The following is a 17,961-nucleotide window of genomic DNA, read 5'->3' as shown; positions in this document are numbered from 1 at the left end:
CGAATAACCATGCAGCCTCACATCTACGATAGTGTATCTCAGTCCATGAGTGATTTGCCTCAAAGATATCTCAGAAGATTCTTGGCACCAATCCAATGTAAACGATGAGGCTCAACGTATTAACTACAAATTGAGAGTTCGCCAAGAACATAAGTGCTCCTACCAGTTGACGATACTCAGAAGCATTTCCCAATTCAGCACTATAACTTCTTGAAGTTAAGTTCCAACAGGATAGTCATAGGCTTGTAGTCCACCATCCAAATCTTTCCAATATCTTTACAACATTTTTCCTTGAGATAGGAAAATTTCTCTTGGCTTTTGCTAGACGTCCAACCCTAGGAAGTAGTGCATCAGACCTAGGTGCTTCATCTCAAATTTAGAAGCCAACTGAGATAGGAAAATTTCTCCTGGCTTTTGCTAGACGTCCAACCCTAGGAAGTAGTGCATCAGACCTAGGTCCTTCATCTCAAATTTAGAAGCCAACTCTCTCTAGGTCCTTCATCTCAAATTCAGAAGCCAACTCCCTCTTACATTTGAGTGAGAGGGTCTGCACCTTAAGAAAAGCTCCCTCTTACTTTGATAAAGGAGAGGGTTAACATCTGTTGGACAGATGACAGATGTTATTGATAGTTGTATCATAGCTCCTTCTAATTCAAATCATATTCATCAGTCTGTCTTCAGCCAGTTATAACTCCTGAGATTTTATAACTCCCACTGGAGCCTAGTTTTGATTAATCTTCTGAGCTCTCCCTATATAGGTCAGATAGGAACATGCTGAAGAATTGACAAGGTTCTTCTTTAAGCAGGAGAAGACATCTTGCTTTGAGATTATTTCAACAAAGACCATTCTGATCCTTAAGAATGAAAGCTTCAGTTGCAGCACCTCTTATCAGAGTCAAAGGTGATTCAGTTTCATTACTGGAATATCTCTGTAGCCTCTTCATAGAAGATGATGATTCAACGGATAGTCTTTCCAATGATCGCACAGGCATCAACATGCTGTGCCTATAATATGACACCGTTGCTACTATTCTTGTAATGATATCATACAAAATGTTGGGCTGACAAGAGAACATAAAGGATGTCGAGCTGTGATAGTGCCATTGATATCATATAAACACGAAACTTTACTGCACAAGATACTGTCCTTGATAGCTACAGATCTACATACTTTCAGGATGACCCCAACATTACCCAATACGGTAGGTAATCATCATGGTCCATACAAACAAGGCTTCTTAGCATTATCCGTCAGATAATAGTATAACATTGCCCTATTCTGTTTATGCTGTGAAGCAAGGTCTATTCTTGATCTGAATGATACAGGCACAGCCTCTGACAAGGTCACTGCAACATTCTGCGATCATGTTGCTGTGATAACTTCTGCAAGCAGCCAATTTTCAACCCAAATCTATATCTCCAGAAAAACTGGCTTAATTCAGTGGATGATTTCAAACTGACTTTCCATCAAGCTGATACCTCTGCCCTTCGACTTTGCTCATGGAGATGTTTCATTCTAAACTGAACTTTGAATAATTTCAGTATTTCAAAATAGATCTATCAACCAAGAGTCACATTTCAAAATAGAAAAGTTCTGAGTGCTGGACTTTAAACTTCAAATTAATGCACTGAACCCTTAGCACAGAGTATGGGCTGCCTTACTTACCAACAACAATAATATATAGCCCAGAATTCTTTTCAGACGGATGTATATAGCTGTCAGGGTTTACTGAGCTGAGATACCTTCTTGAAGACCACCAATCAAACGTTACCAGAATTACATCATCATTAGAGATCAAGATTCAAATCAAGCTCAGGGCAAGGTCACTCAAAACCTTAGAGTTGGTATTAAGAAGAAAGGACATATTGCCTTGAAATATCAAGCGATCAATACATCTCCCATAGTGCCTTCGCAGACTTTTGCTCAACTGTCGGATTATGACTGATAGATGTGTCGATATACATATATCCCCAAGAGACTGCTGCAATAGTTAGAGCAATTCGGTCATTGATCCAATATTGCTCCTTGATCTGAAAGATTTCCCAGAATTTATGTCGCAAAGGATAATCAAGGGTGAGACTTATATTCCAAGTTGTCAATAAACCCTACAAAGGGTATATGCCTAGAGTAGAATATGACTGTTCTCAGCAAAGATCCAGTTCTCATGCTCAAACTGGATTGACTTCAATATACCCTTTAACAACTTGGCTTCAAATGCTCAAAGATTTTTGATGACATCCAACCTTTGCTTGTGATAATCGAGTAGTTCCTAGATTGGTGCCCATGACCTTAAGAGAATGTCACAGATTTGTCATTCTTGAACTCAGATTTACCACGGAGGGCTTCCTCAGATGCTTCTTGGTGTTTGCAATTTCTTATGCTTGGGCTTGTCCTCACCTGAGCTCTGATACCATGTAAAATTTAGGAAACAATGGTATGTTCTATGCTTTAGAGCATTTTTATTTCAATTTCTCTATAAACCCAATATCCATATCCAGATTAGCAATCACATCAACATGATAGTAAAATGCAGATAGGACATAAACATAAACAGTAGAAGACAAGCCAAGAAAAGAGGACACAAGATGTGGCACCAGCCAGGGACAAACCCCAATGTGGGGAAACCCTTGATCAATCGTCTTATATATTCTTCGATAGTTCAGCAGAGAGAGAGAGATAGAGTACAATGATTTAAAGTCAATACTGACTTGCCAAATAGGAGATCTGACATCAAAGATCTTAATCATGAAGTTGACTCAATGAAATTGCAATTCTGTCACCAAGGACTGAAGACTGCAATTCTGAATACCTGTCACTGTTGTTCATGGACTGAGTTTTGATTACAGGTTAGGGCTTCAACTGAAACCTACAGCAGCCCACTACATAATTTGATGTGGCTTCCTTCCCTTTATCACATCTGAGAACTCACTCTCCTTCCCAGCCATAACTGTCATAGAAAATCCTTGTTCTATTGCGGCCTCCTTTTTATAAGCTCCTATCCTCCACGCTGATTGATCCATCAATCAAAACATTACCAAGGAGTCATCTACAACCACCTTGCTGTTGCCTCCTTGTCATGATTTCTCTGCTTTACTGCTGTAGCTATTTATCTCAGGTTAGGGTATCCAAAAACCCTCTAAAAATCTACCACAACAGTCCTCCAATCACTGTGTTCCCTTGTCACCCTTTGCTGTCCTTCTAGGCTTCCAATCTACTGTTGTATGTCCCTAAGAAACCACCTCAAGGCACCCTACAAATCTCGGATTTGTTACAGAAAAGAGTTTGACACATAGACAAGGGTTTACACCTTCAGTCTGGGCTGCGGTGCCTCCTTAGGAGCTGCGGCTAGGTGAGAGGACCCTTACTAGGTCTCTCGGCCTCTCAACAAACCTCCACGCGTGCTGCTGTAACATCATCACCTGCGGCCCGAAACAGAATACCCAAACACTGTAATTAAGCACAGAAAACCCTTTAACCTTTCCTCTGATCTGTAGTTTTGTTTAGCAAGGGAGACATGCCACAAACTGCCCACAAGTCGTCTCTTTAGGTACCTTCTAGCTGCGACTTTCTCCACAGAGAAATCCGCACCAAAACGCAGAGAAGAACCTCCCCTAAACTTGGCTGCCCTCTCCCCATCCTTGCCTCAGATCTGCACTTCAAACGCAGAGGTGTTCTTAACGTTTTGATGCTCTTCTTGAATGTGTTTTGAGTGAGGGAGAAAGCACCTCTATATATACTAATCGGTGGGGGTCAAGAGACATGACTATTGGATTAGGTGAGCCGACATATAGAATAGGCCGACCTAGATAATTTGATCACAATCAAAATAAATTCATAACTTCATTTGTACATGTCGGAATCGGATGATCTTTAGATCAATCCTACACCTCTTGGAGAGAGGAATCCAAGAAAAATATCAGCTGTCATAAATAAGATGACCTAGGTGGAGTTTGGCCCTAGTTGCCAATTTTAACACTCCCCCTCCTAACACAGGGCACAAGCACCCCCCATGAGGTTTGATCTTGGGTTGCTTTGCTGACGAGGCCCATCCTCAACCAGTTGTGCTAGTGGGACTTGACAATTAAATTAATTTAAAAACAAAAAAATGAATTAGAGATAATAATGAAGTTAAAAATATTTAAATAGAGAATCAAAATTCAGGAATTAAAAAAATTTAAAATTGATAAATTAAAATTAGAATGTAGAATTAAAATAAAAATTTTAAATTAACAATTAAAATTAGAATGTAGACAGTAGAACTAAAATTTTATTTATTTATTTAAATATTTACATTTTGAAATTTTTTTTTGAGAGCAATAATAAAAAAGGGAACAAAAAGGAGAAATATAATAAATACAATAGTTAAAAGGAAATAGAAAAATGATTAACAATTGAAATTAAAGAGAAAGTTAACTAGGTTTGGATAAAGGGAGCACACAAAAGGGCGACAAACCAAAGAGAGGAATTATTGGGATAGGCGATGGATAGCAAGCTTCATCTTCCCTATTGAAATTGTTAAGGTGCTTTTTGAGTTCGAGAGCTTCCCGAATGATTCGAGGATTATGATGAGGATCAGATGCTAAAATCTTAGCTTGATCAAAACAGGTTAAGATGTGAGTTTCAAATGAGTGCTCGGCAATCACTGACTTCGAGATGCAATTATGGGCAGTATCTGCTATGTGCTCTTTGAGGTGGGCACGGAAGGATCAACCAGTTTGAGCAATTTAGGATCTACCGCAGGAATAGGGAACCTGGTAAACACGAGACGACTGAAAGGGGTTTGATTATCCTTGGCTGACCAGAGTAAGTGTTTAACGATTTTGTAGGGTTTAAAGATGACTTTTATATTTTTCCTAGATAAAGTCTTAGCAATCCGATCTGTAGTCCCTTTAATATAAGGTAAAGCAATGAGATGGTTCCAAGTCTTTAGGTTTAGGGTTTTTGGCATTATGAAACACTCTATTTATTTGAGAGGTGGTGTATCCATTGGATTTGAAGGCTTGCATTAGGTGGGCTTTTTCTCTGTTAAGGAACTGAGGATCAGAATTCTAAGGGCTCAAGAAATAAGGGTCTTAAGAAGACCAGATTTATAGGAAGGTTGATGATGAGAAAGGGCGTGAAAATGCGACAAGCTAAATTCGCGAACCGTTTCTTTTCCAAAAATTCATTGTTACAGTATGAATAACTGTGAAAATCTTCATAACATTATCTATCGTAAGTGTTAAGTAGCCCAAACCTAACAGAAGATGGACACTAATTTAATGATTAATCCAACACAATGGGATAATGAACACTACATGGTCACGAGTGTCACCAAGACAAGATTATTGGTGTAACACCAACATATATAATATGTGATGAACCATCCCTGTACATAGCCCAGCACACCTGGATTTCAAATCTGGTGCACCCCCCCATCTATCCACACTTGCACTCATATATAGTCACACCAATGCAACTTGGCTACCTTGCTTTTTAATTAGGACGTACATGTTTTCTTTTGATATGACAGCCCAATTCAACATGTCTGCCGTCCTTGATTGTGCGGCAAGATGAAGCTCTGCTCTGTGAAGGCCATTTTTGTGTACTTTGTATTCTTGTTATAATCAAAGACAACTTTTCTGTCCAAAACTTTAAATGGCCAAACCACATCCAGATTTTCAAAATGTTTTGGAGGTCTGATTGGCAATAGAGATGAAATGCACTGAATGTTTATAGGCTAAGTCATATTTTTCTCATATCTGTACAATATTTACCCCTTATGTTGGTTTCTTTGTGCTATGTAACATATGAGTTATTTGCTTGGTACTTATGTTATGGCCTTTTGAGAATGTGATGTATGTATTTTGGAACTTCAGCATTTTCGTTCTTATTATCCAACAGGCAATACTGTACCGGAAACTTGGAGAAGAAACCTTGGTGCTTCAAATACTAGCCTTGTAAGTCAAAATCCATCGAGACTGTAATGCATGAATAGAGATCCAAGTTATATGTGTAGGTATATGATTTAACAGATGGATGTGTGTTAGCCTTGCACATTGTTGAAATTGCAAAGAAGTTCCAAGGAGAAATTCTCAGTTAGTATCGTAATCACTTTTGAGGTTGCTTTGTTGAATTTTATCTTTCAGTCTATTATTATGTTATTCAAATATGTTCTATGTCCTCCAATGCCTTCAAATTTCAGGAAGCTGGAAGATAGTGAAGCAGCAGAACAGTATTGTGCAGAGCTTGGTAGACCTGATGCTTACATGCAGTAAGTTTGATGTTTTAGGAGTCTTGGATGACAGTTATCATTTTAGAAATTCAGGAATGTAATAGCTGTTGTTACCTTTGTTCCAGGTTACTTGACATGTATCTGGAACCTGGAGATGGCAAAGAACCCATGTACAAGGCTGCCGTACGCCTGCTCCATTGTCATGGAGAATCTTTAGATCCTCTCCAAGTACTAGAGGTATTAGCAAATTACTTGGCTTCTTTCACTTCTTGATTATGCATCATAAAGGAGGATACACATTAACAATCTGATACTTTGATGTAGACGTGCGCTGATAGTATAGCATAATTTAGTTTATATAATCATTGCACTATTGCATTTTTTTGTGTTCATTCTGCTCAGTAGCTGGTTGACCTAAAATTGGGATATTCAATTTCATTTGTAAGCAAACAGAAATCTTGTGTGTTGGTGCTGTTTGCCATGGTGCATTTCCTTTTCTAATTTTGCATGTTTACAACATATTGACATCAAAAGATATATTGATAAATGCTAGTCTTTATATTGTTTCGACTGTGCTCTCCATTAACCGTCTGTGTCTTTCATTTCCTATATTTAGGCACTTCTTGTAGCAGTTATATTTATAGACTAGTGTTCACTGGTGATTAGTCATCAACGAGTTACTTGCATTTAAATATTGAGTTGAGAATTTAGCAGTTGAAATCTCTATTCTAGCATCCTAGGTAAATTAATCCCTTACAATTTCCATACTGAAAAATTAATTTAGATTGAATTTTACAGCTCATAGAATAGAATACGCTTGCTGGAAATTTAACAGGAAATAAAGAATCAGCAGAAGTCACAGGAAACCAATCTCCAAATTACATACAGAAATTTTTTCCCTTCAAATATCAGAGGTCGTGACTCCTTGATGTGATGTAATCTGTGCTGAATTTCTTGACATTGGACTTTGTGATCCCTTGTCTTGCTGGGCTTCCCTTCTGGACATATGATTTACTGCATCATCATATCTAGAAAGGCATCAACAAATGAAAACAAGCAATGAAAATATCATCACCACACGCTTGAATTATTCCTGCGTTTTGCAACCATGTTTAGTGTTTCCTAATGTTCTTGAAGTTATGTGCCTTCTATCTTGCTTAAAATAGTAGATGTCTTGCCCTTCTCCTTGATTCATCTCCTTAGTTCCAAGAGCTATCAATTGGCCAAACATGCATTTTCATGTTTTCAAAAAGCCTATGTTGGCTTGGTTGCTATCACCAGCGAGATTGGGATCCTCCCTTGTCGAACTGCAAACCTGAGACATTGTGAAATTTTGAATTGTCACAACTAACTGATTTGGGATTCTCCCTTGTCAAATTCCAAAGCTAAAACACCTTGGCATGAAATAATCTGCAAAATCTGTGAGACTAATATTGTGAAGGATGAAAAGCACTTTATTTTTTAATGCCCAACATACAAAGACATTAGATTTAATTTTCGAAACATTTGTAATAGAACCAAACTCTATTACTTGTTAACTCATAAAAATCAGAGGGAACTTGAAAATTTCATTTCCAAGTAATTCAATCCTCGAATCAACTTGATAAATCTATTTAATTAATTTATCACTCTAATAAACCAAAATTTTCTCAGTGGATGGTTATCATGATCATGAATCCAATATGAAGTTACAGCTTTGCAGTAATGACAATGCATCAAAGTTAATTAAGAAAACATATTTGTGTACATGACTTGAATTGATGCTAAAAGATGTTAATTTTCCAATACCATTTCTTATTTAAATTCCTAGCAATTTATTTTATGCCCAGAAAATATATTCATTGAGCAGATTAATTTCCTGTAAAAACTGCTGAATAAAAGTACAGTGGTATTTTAACTTAAATAATTTGCAGAGGAAACTTAAATAGAAAATCAGCCACAAACACAGGAAAACATTTCTCCCTCCAAATTCTCCTTCATTTTTTATTACTTAGGAAAATTATGGGCTCCCTTAACAGCGAAAATGACCTCATAGAATACACAGAAAATATTGCAAAATAGAACTGGGATTTTAGGCCCCTTGAAAATTTCAGCCTTCTGAAAAATTCGGTCCCTTAGGAATTTTTGGCTTCTATAAACTCAGCTTCTCCAACCTGTAAATCAGCTTTCTTTATCCTAGCCCTGTACACATCCCCTGCACATTGGAAGAAACTAGCCCTTCACCTAGGTCGTCTGCCCCCCTTGCACAAAGCTTTAGCTGTAAGTCTCGGCCTCTTCGAATTTTTCTGATCAGAACCTCCTTGCTCCATACTTTTTTTTCTCTTCAATCTTGAGTTTCTCCTAAGATATCCTAAGTGATGATCTCCTAATATATCTCCTAACTTCTAAGTGATGATCTCATAATTAATTTACTTTTCATTTAAAAACCTTAGCCAAATAGCCAACATTAATCAATAAATTAATCGATGTGCTTTTCCTATGTTAAACTTAGGAAATAGATCACAAGGTCACTTTCTCAACATGAGCAAGTACATAAAGAGGATTTTGGACATCTTCTGCATGCTTGACACCTAGCCTATGCAGAAGCATCTGCCTGAGCTATCATCATTAGCACTCTGCAAAACCCTTGCACACACCCTGCTTCTCAACATTGAACTCCAAAAGACCAATGAGAATCTCTATCAATATATGTAAGGCTTTGTGGTGCAAGTGACCCTCCTATGCCATAACTAACAAAACTATCTGATCTTCTAAACTGATAATTGCTTTCCAATAATTTCTTTAACCAATTTCACTTGTGTCACATACATCATTAAGCAATTATACATAGAAAATCTCAACAGTAATGCAATAATGACAGTAGGATCATAAGGAGACAACGAAGCACAAAAGAGAGACAAATTTACCCTAGGAAAATCCAAACTCGGGAAAAACCCAACAATCTTCTCTTTAGAGAAACTGTTCAATTCAGCAAAAGTACAATATGGTTTTCCAATCAAACTTGGTGAAACTGACCACAGAATCCACCCAGATCAAACTGAGTCAAACAGGGCGAAGTTTGGCCCTCCTGCAACTGGTCAACCTGTGGTCAAACAGGGAAAAATCTCACCCTCCTGCTACTGGTCAACTTGCGGTCAAACAGGGCGAAATTCAGCCCTCCTACAACAGGTCAACCTGCTATCAAACAGTACAAAATTTGGCCCTCCTGCAACTAGTCAACCCACGTTCGAACAGGGCGAAATTCGACTTTCCTGCAACTGGTAAACCTGCAGTCAAACATTGCCTAGAACTCGGTCAAATAGATCAGAAGAATCTCAGTCAATGCTGGTCAAATCGATTTCCAAAAACTCGGTTAAACTGTAGAAGACTTCCTTCTCTTGCACATGTGAACATAAGAATAAATGTTGTGATGATGATCTGGAATTGGTGCCAAATGAAGGAGATTGAGTTTGTATTTATAGTGGTCATGAGGTGCCCAAGGGGGCATGTCTCGTTGTGCTGGGCCGACCTATACCTTGGGCCTGACCGGACCATTTGAATTTGAATTTAAAATTTTAATTTTCCCTCCTTTTTATGGGTTGACTTGTAGCTGGGGAATACCAACCTCAGCTACCAAAAAATCAACAGAACCAAGGCACGTAAAGGCTGACTCTTTGACATATACAAGTTCCCTTTTCTGCTCCCTATCACTTTAATCATGTCTTTGTTTTTAGCTCCTAAGGTAACATCTCCAGAATTCTTGTTGGTCTTCCCCTTGCAAGGTTCACATCATCACTTTCTTGTTGGCCACCATGGAGAGCTTCCTCCTGATCTCATCCTGGATGAAATCATCCCACAACCTCTGCCAGTCTGGAAGCTTGTCTCTTGTCACAATACTCTTGACAAAGGGAGCCATGGCTTTGTGAAGCCATTCGGGGCCGTCCTCACCAACTCCTCTTCTGGCATGACCTCCCCTAACTGCAGCCAACTCATCATGACCCTATGTAATTCTAGTGAGATAAGACACCACTGTAACTGATCTGAACATCGTGTTACTCATAAGCTTATCACTCAATACCATTTTCCTATTGTGATTATTGTACTGGTACAAATTTGTTAGACCCTCCACATTTCCTTGGTTATTTTCTTTCCAGAAAGATGAGAGATCACATGATCCTTCATCCAGAATAATCCTCTTGGCTTTCGCGTCCTTTTGGTTATGGGGCAACAAATTGTGCTGCATCTATAGAAAAGGTGAGTTGTGATCTTCAACTCCCATATCACATTCTCCATCAACAACAATGCTGTCCTCTCATTCCAAGGACTGTAGTTGGATGCACCCTCCAACCGGTCTTCAAACCTCATCCCATTTGTAGCTTATGTCACAAGGTGTGCAGAACTTCAACCTTCAGGTTCGAAATTTAGCGAACCTAATATGGCTATGAGGTTCGACGAACCTCATAGCCATTGGCCAAGTCCATAGTTCAAAACTCATAATGTTATGTCACAACTCAATTTCGTAATCTATCTGTGCAATTCCCAAGTCCATGATAACATTTTTCATGTTTATTGATGTTGATATCTTACTATTTTGTGCTATATTTCATTTCAAAGGATATATATATATATATATATATATATATATATATATATATATATATATATATATATATATATATATATATAGACGAACCTCGTAAAAGAGTTCGAACTCAAACTTAATCTAATCATTATCAAATCCAAACTTGAACCCGAAACATGACATAGGCTGTGGCCATGCTCACAACCTCCATATCAAATACTCAATCCCGAAATATATAACTGCTAGAAGATAATTATTTTGCTGAAACCCTTGTGACAAAATTGATCTTTCTTCTCCTAAGAGTTTATTGCTTTGATACCATGTTAATTATATAATACCAGTTCTGATTTAAATTCCTAACAATTTATTTTATGCCCACAAAATATATTCACTCAGTAAATTATTTTTCTGAAAACACTGCTGAATAAAAATACACTGGAATTTAAATTTAAATAAATTGCATCGGAAACTTAAATAGAAAATCAATCACAAACACAAACATTTTTTTTGTCCAAATTCTCCTTCACTTTCATTACTCAGAAAAATTAAAAGCTCCTTATCAGGAAAAATGACCCTCAGAGAATACACTGAAAATACAGTGAAATAGAAACCGGAATTTTCAGCCCCTAGAAATTTTGGCATCTTGAAAAATTCTGCTCATTAGAAATTCTCAGCCTATGGAATTTTGGTTTCTCCAACTCGTAAATCAGCTCCTTTATCCTAGCCCTGTATGCCCCCCTGCGCATTGGAAGAAACTTGCCTTTTACCTAAGCCTAAGCCATATGCCCCCCTTGTGCAAGTGTTTGTTGAAAAATGTGTAACTAGGTTTGGTCTTCATAAATATGAAATGTACTTTTGATTCTTGTATATTGCAAAATGAAAGAAAATTATTATTATTATTTTTGGAGCATGGGTTTCATGCTCGAGGTCTTTTATTTTATAGGTCAAGCATCCATTGAGTGCTTCTAGGGTTCGTCCTAGGTCAAGAAGTCAAAAGAGTCATTGTCATAAGTTGAAGACCCCATTGAGCAGATTGTAACATGTAAAGGAAATTATTTGTCATTAAAAATGTCAAAATACCCTTCAAGACCAAGTCGGCCTGGCTGCTTGGAAGTCGGCCTATTTTGAGGAGCCATGTCCACCTTGAAGAGCCTATATAGAGGAGGAAACTCGACCTCCTTGAGACACATTCATAACTCACTCATTCAAGCAAAGGAGTAGAGCAAGAAAGCGAAGAAGGAAGAGGACAAAGACAGTTTGTTTTTGGGCTAATTCTCTCTCACACGTGCGAAGAAGAGAAGCTAGGTTTTGCAACTGCAAGGTTGAAATTCTCTATATGCTGGAAGAAGGGTCTATTAAGTCTCCTACTAGCCCTAGACAAGGAAGCAAGGCAAGCAATGTTTTTGGTAGGCCTTGGAAGGCTAATTCGGTTCACACGCGTGGATGCAGTAGCAGTGGCAGGGGCCTGACAATTTCAGACCTGCAGTAGAGGACGAAATTCTGAAGCTAGGAGCCGAAGTTGTGCTGTTGGAAGAGATTTGACTGGGTTTGACTTGGACAAGGGAAGCACATCACTTAGAAAGGTTAGACTTGGTCTTGGAGGGTATTGGTCTTTGTCTAGAGGTCTTGGAATTCGTCAATGGTTAGACTTGGTCTTGGAGGGTATTGGTCTTCGTCTAGAGGTCTTGGAATTCGTCAATTGAAGAATCTGTAAGAAGAGAAGAGATTTTAGGAGTTTTCCTCTCATGTGGAGGTCTTGGAATTCTTCTATTGAAGAATCTATAAGAAGAGAAGAGATTCTAGGAGTTTTCCTCTCATGTGGAGAGATTTTGGCCCTGGCTTGCAGCCTACATTTTGTGTTCTTGTGTACTATTGTTCTCCTTGTTTTGGAGCTGTTTGATGATATGCAAACATAATAATAAGTAAAGAAGCTAATAAGTAAGAAAAGGTAAAAAGACATCACAAGCAGTTATCAAGAAAAGAAAAATCACTCTAATCATTGCCCTATAGATTTCTCAACAACTTCTAGCTAGAAGTCTTTGCTTTGTTACAAATCTCAGCCTCCTCTCTCCAAGATCTTGGCCTCTTAGAATTTTTCTTAGTAGAATCTCCTTGCTGCACACTTTTCTTTATCTTCAGTCTTGAGTCTCTCACTCCTTTTGAGATATTCCTCTCCCACTGAAATCAATGTCGCTTTCACCTCTCCCTTAGGCTTCTTTTATATAATTTCTCATTGAGCTAGATTTAAAACTTGATCTCCTAAGTGATAGATGGCTAAGATTAGATCCTAAGCCTTACTTGAGATCAACGGTAGACATTAGATTTATCTCACTAAAATAAATTAATTTCCTTTTTACTGGAAAACCTTAGAACATAAGCCAACATTAACTAACAAATTAATCAATGTGCTTTTCCTAAGTTAGACTTAGGAAAGAGATCATAAAAGTCACATACTCAGCATGTGCAAATACCCAAAAAGGATTTTGGACATCTTCTGCATGCTTGACACTTAGGCTATGCAGAAGCACGTGTGTGAGCTATCATCATCAACAAAAGAAATAAAAATTAGAAGATTATTCAGGAGAAAAGAGTAAATGTCATTGAAGCCTTTCATTCAACAGATAGTCATATGTACATTATACATCTAATCAACGGAGATGGTGGTCTGATACAGTACATAATGTTGTTGTCTTATGATGTTTACCCAATTCAAAATAGGGAGACTCTTCAGGAACATAAAGATGTCAACAAACACGGCAGTTAAAGGGCACAATTGTTTACTGAACTAATCATCAATTGCTATCAAGGATTCATAATGGTATCTTAATAATAACCATGTGACTTAGGTCATGTCCCACTTGTATGTAATAAAGTAACTACATCGGTATCATATAACAATGGTGTCATTGACCACGGGTAAGTTAACAAAAGACAAAATACATTATACGACAAAATATAACATGGTACTTTTGGGGCTATGACACATACACTTCTCCAAATTAAATTCTGCGTACTTCAAATCTTGTTTGCATCTTGGCTCGTATGAGTTAATATTAGAGCCTTGTACTCTTCCCTCCTTGATCTTTCTCTAGTAGTCTTGGTACATTGTACTGAGAGCTTCTTTACCATCTGTTTCTTCTCAAACATGTTCTCCCTTCTCATTTCCCAATGATGTTGAGAATCTGAAATCTCTATATTTGCTGTTGTGGGTTAAAATCCTTCATGAACAGTTAGCAGGTATAAGTTTCTTGTTTCTATGCTGACCCAATGCTAAATCTGTTAGTTTTTGAAATGATTAATTCTTTTTAGCAGTATGCACAGAAATAGTTAATATGTTCTTGCTTGTGCTTCCTAGGCAATTTGAATTTTGGTTTACAATGTCACAGGCATGGAGGCTCCTTTGGTGGGAGGATGCATCTTCTTGTTATCCTAAACCTAAATCTTTTTCTTCTGAACATTATTTTCGCACGAGGCGTTTTTTTTAATCTTTATATTAAATCTCATAACTTTTGTGTGATTCTTCAGGCCCTATCTCCTGACATGCCTCTTCAACTTGCATCTGAAACACTTTCTAGAATGTTACGGGCTCGGGTTCATCACCTTCGCCAAGGACAGGTACCCACATCTTTTCCATTTTGAATTATTTTTAGGTTAACATAGGTTGATTTTAAGAATGCCCAAGTTAGAGATGGATAAAATTAGTCAATCTTAGCTGAGGCTGGTATGTTCAAGTAACCAAAAAAATGAGGACCGATAGTCATCTGCTTTTCACATAAAACAACCAGCTATATAAATTATGAGACATTAGTAACCTAGGAAAATTATTCGTTCAAAACGCAAGTGTGTAACTGACTTTGGATTATTGGTTTCCATGTGAATGATGCCAATTACATGAAGAAACAGCTTTGGCAAGATTGAAGTATCTACTACCTTCATTGTTAGGCAGAGGCTGCTGCTTGAGAATTAGCAGTAGACCACAATTAACTTCATATTTGTGTGATTCATTTCTTAATTTAAACAAAGAGATCTCTGTACAAAAATTATCAAACGGGCTTTTAATTTTATTGTATTGAAGAACTTTTAAAGTTAGTCTGTCTTGTGTAGAAACCCTAGTGTAAGGTCAAACCTATGTTGCAGCAAACATATGATTACTGTGCTGTTTGACCCCCCTAAAATGCTAGGGAATGTGTGACAAATGCGCTTGAAGCATGGTGAAACCTTTACTCTAGTGTTTCAAGGTTTAGAAATGCCAAGGGGAATGCTGCAAGGCATTTTGGATTTGTTTGTCCTCTTAAGGCCCATGTTTCAGCCTCCAAAAAACTGCATTTCTGTGAGGGAAATGAACACTGGGACCCACTCAAAGAGCTGAATGTTTTATTAGACCTTTGATAATGATGCTTAGACACTAATTTGACATTAATGACAATAGTAAAAAACCAACAAAACTTCTAGAAATTATATTCCTTATTTCATGTAATGTACCATTTTTAAAAGGAAGCTAATTTTTGGAATATTTATATTTTTAATATTTTTTAACGCTGTGTTTCCCAGGTTCCATATTTTGGGGGGTTGCATTTCTAATTCGTACATGTTTCCCCATATTGGTAACCTAGGTTAAAACTAAGTCTATTTTGTCACAACTTCTATTAAGAAAGCAATGAGAGATTAGGGAATGTCATAGCTTTCTTGCCTACATGTGTGCATGCAATGTGGCATAGACTATGGAATAAATTTGAAAATGTCATATCTTGCAAATTTATTGCTAGAGATAACCATATAGGAAAATTTGGGGCCTCAATTAGCTTTACACCATGGCATGACATGTTCTTCGCTAAATATTTGGACAAAAATAATATATTTATAAAAATATTAATATCATAACAAAATTATTTTGAAACGTATTACATAAATATAAAATATTTATAGTTGTTGATGAATTGATATAATTTTAATAATTTTCCATGGGTCCATACTACACACATTTTTTATTGTAAACAAACTATATCGATGATAGGTTGTTATCAAAGGCTAATACAGAATATATCTGCAGATAAATGATTTAGTAAAAAAATTGACCAATTAAAAAATCTGAAATAGGTGTACTTTTATAGGGAGACTTTAACTAAAGTGATGTTGCTCAATTAAAGAGGTAAAATTGAACATCATGAGCCATTTCACATTATTTTGAGGTTTAAACGGAAAATCCGTTATTATTGTTGTTTAGGAGCCCAAATATGTTGGCATTCACTAAACTATGAACCTCATATGGCCCTTCATTTTACTCCATTCTTAAGAGATTGATGCCTATATTATACACCCAAAAGATTGTTTAGCATGCAAATATTAGGGTGTGGACTTTAAGTGTTTTCTATTTTTAAGGTGACAAGTTTTTGATATGTCGGTGGAACCTTATTCAATGGGGTTTAAAGCAATGTTATCTGAACCGGACCTGTCATTGAATTGGTAGACCCCCTGGACCAGGAATCGATAAAAAAATCAGACCAAAAAACGGTCAACCAAAAACACACAAATATTCAGATTTAAAAAAAAACCACATATATTCATGTGCATTGATATGAATCCAAACCCATTTATACACAAATAAGCAAAAGTTCTCATTTATAAAGCATGTAAGTTTACACATAACAAAAATAACATTGGGTGCAATCATCTTTGAATAAAAAATACATAAAAAACAAGACCTAGATGGCCTTTAGCATCCAAAAAAATTCATGCTACAACAAATACCTACATATCATCAAAACCTATGCCTATATTGGGATCTTGTCATCAATTTCACCCTTTAAGCATTAAAATAAGATAAAAAAATGCTTAGCATGTAAATTCAAGATTTTGTTTGAGCGAAGGCTACATTTTTAGTAGAATCATGATAGAGGAGTTCAATAGTGAATGCCATTAACATCAAGATACATAGAGGGATTGCTGCTCTTGATTAAATGCTAGTTGATGTAGAATTTTTTTTAAAATTTGTAGCCCACCTAGTTTCAAGGTCTTAGCATAATGTTTAATGCCCACAGCCCCAAAGTGTTAGCTGATATAAAAACTGATAATGCTAATTAACTCGAAACATACAAGACTATTCTACTCCATTTAATTTTCAGCTGATAAGGAAGAAATAACACAAGCTCACACAAAGTTTACACCTATGTTGCCAGGAAACGTGGATTCAGGGAAGGGTATGTCACTTTTTGAAACAGGGTGTGTGGGTTTGTCGGGGGTATATTATATTTTATAAATTATAATATATATGAATTTGTATATTTTCCAACTTCAAACAAGAAAAATAAAATATTTATGATTTAAATGATAAAGATTTAAACATGCACATCATTAAACATTCACATTGAAATTTCAAAATTTCTAGTTTGATATCAAGTGCAAATTTGAGTTTACATATTAATGAGAATCATGATCTATGTCCATTGTCATACTACATTCAAAATTTGCCTTAAGGCATCTCCAAACATGAACTAAGAAATTTCAAAATAGTGAACAATGGCTTCCTCAAGCCATGTCATCAGCATCACTTTGATCTTTAGTCAACATGCTCTCTAGGTAGGAATCACTCTCATCTTGACACTCTTGCTCACCCATAGCAATTGGAGGTAGCTCAATAAGGACATCTGGTTGTATCTCCTCGTCCATACACATAGCATCATTTGTGTATTGGTCCTATCTCTTGAAAGGACCCTCCTTGTACCCAGGGTCTTTTTGAGTTTGAAACGAAGTGTGCTATAATGTACACTAAGTTCTCTGCCTTGTTTGAGCCCAACCTATTTCTCTTCACTGAATGGATAAAGACACAAGTACTCCAATTTCTCTCGCAAGACGAGGAACTAGTTACCTGGAATGTTAGGGGAAGCCCATTAAATTAATTAAAAGTTTAAAATAAAAAACTAAAATGAAAAATTTAATACAAAATTTGAGAAATAAGATGAGGAACTCCAAACTAGCTACCCGTCCAAGTAAATAAATGGCAAATTGCTGCAACTCAGGAGCATCAACATCATGAAGCCACCACCAATCAATTGGATTCTTCTTCTTGCGTCTATCGACCAAAGTTTCATGTGAACCAAATACACCTCGACCACGTGAAAATTTGACAAATTGAGATCGTATGTCAGAGGCTTCTTTTCTACAACCATAAATTCTCTTAACAATAGT

At 36.8% G+C, this 17,961-nt stretch overlaps 1 protein-coding gene across 1 annotated transcript in view; it reads left to right on the top strand.

Moving 5' to 3' along the window:
• The window catches only part of LOC149138970 (Vacuolar sorting protein 39), a 286,222-nt gene that overhangs the window by 185,427 nt on the left and 82,834 nt on the right, over nt 1-17,961 (top strand). The window contains exons 9-12 of the mRNA XM_089446209.1: nt 5,885-5,940; nt 6,186-6,254; nt 6,341-6,452; nt 14,302-14,391. Of these exons, the coding sequence (XP_089302335.1) occupies nt 5,885-5,940; nt 6,186-6,254; nt 6,341-6,452; nt 14,302-14,391 (327 nt within the window). The remainder of the gene's footprint in view (nt 1-5,884; nt 5,941-6,185; nt 6,255-6,340; nt 6,453-14,301; nt 14,392-17,961) is intronic.

Source organism: Pinus tabuliformis, chromosome X (genome assembly GCF_031772625.1).
Source record: "Pinus tabuliformis cultivar Carrire ecotype Pingquan chromosome X, CPIR1, whole genome shotgun sequence".
Classification (NCBI taxonomy): Eukaryota; Viridiplantae; Streptophyta; class Pinopsida; order Pinales; family Pinaceae; genus Pinus; species Pinus tabuliformis.
This window is presented reverse-complemented; position numbering and strand designations above follow the sequence as displayed.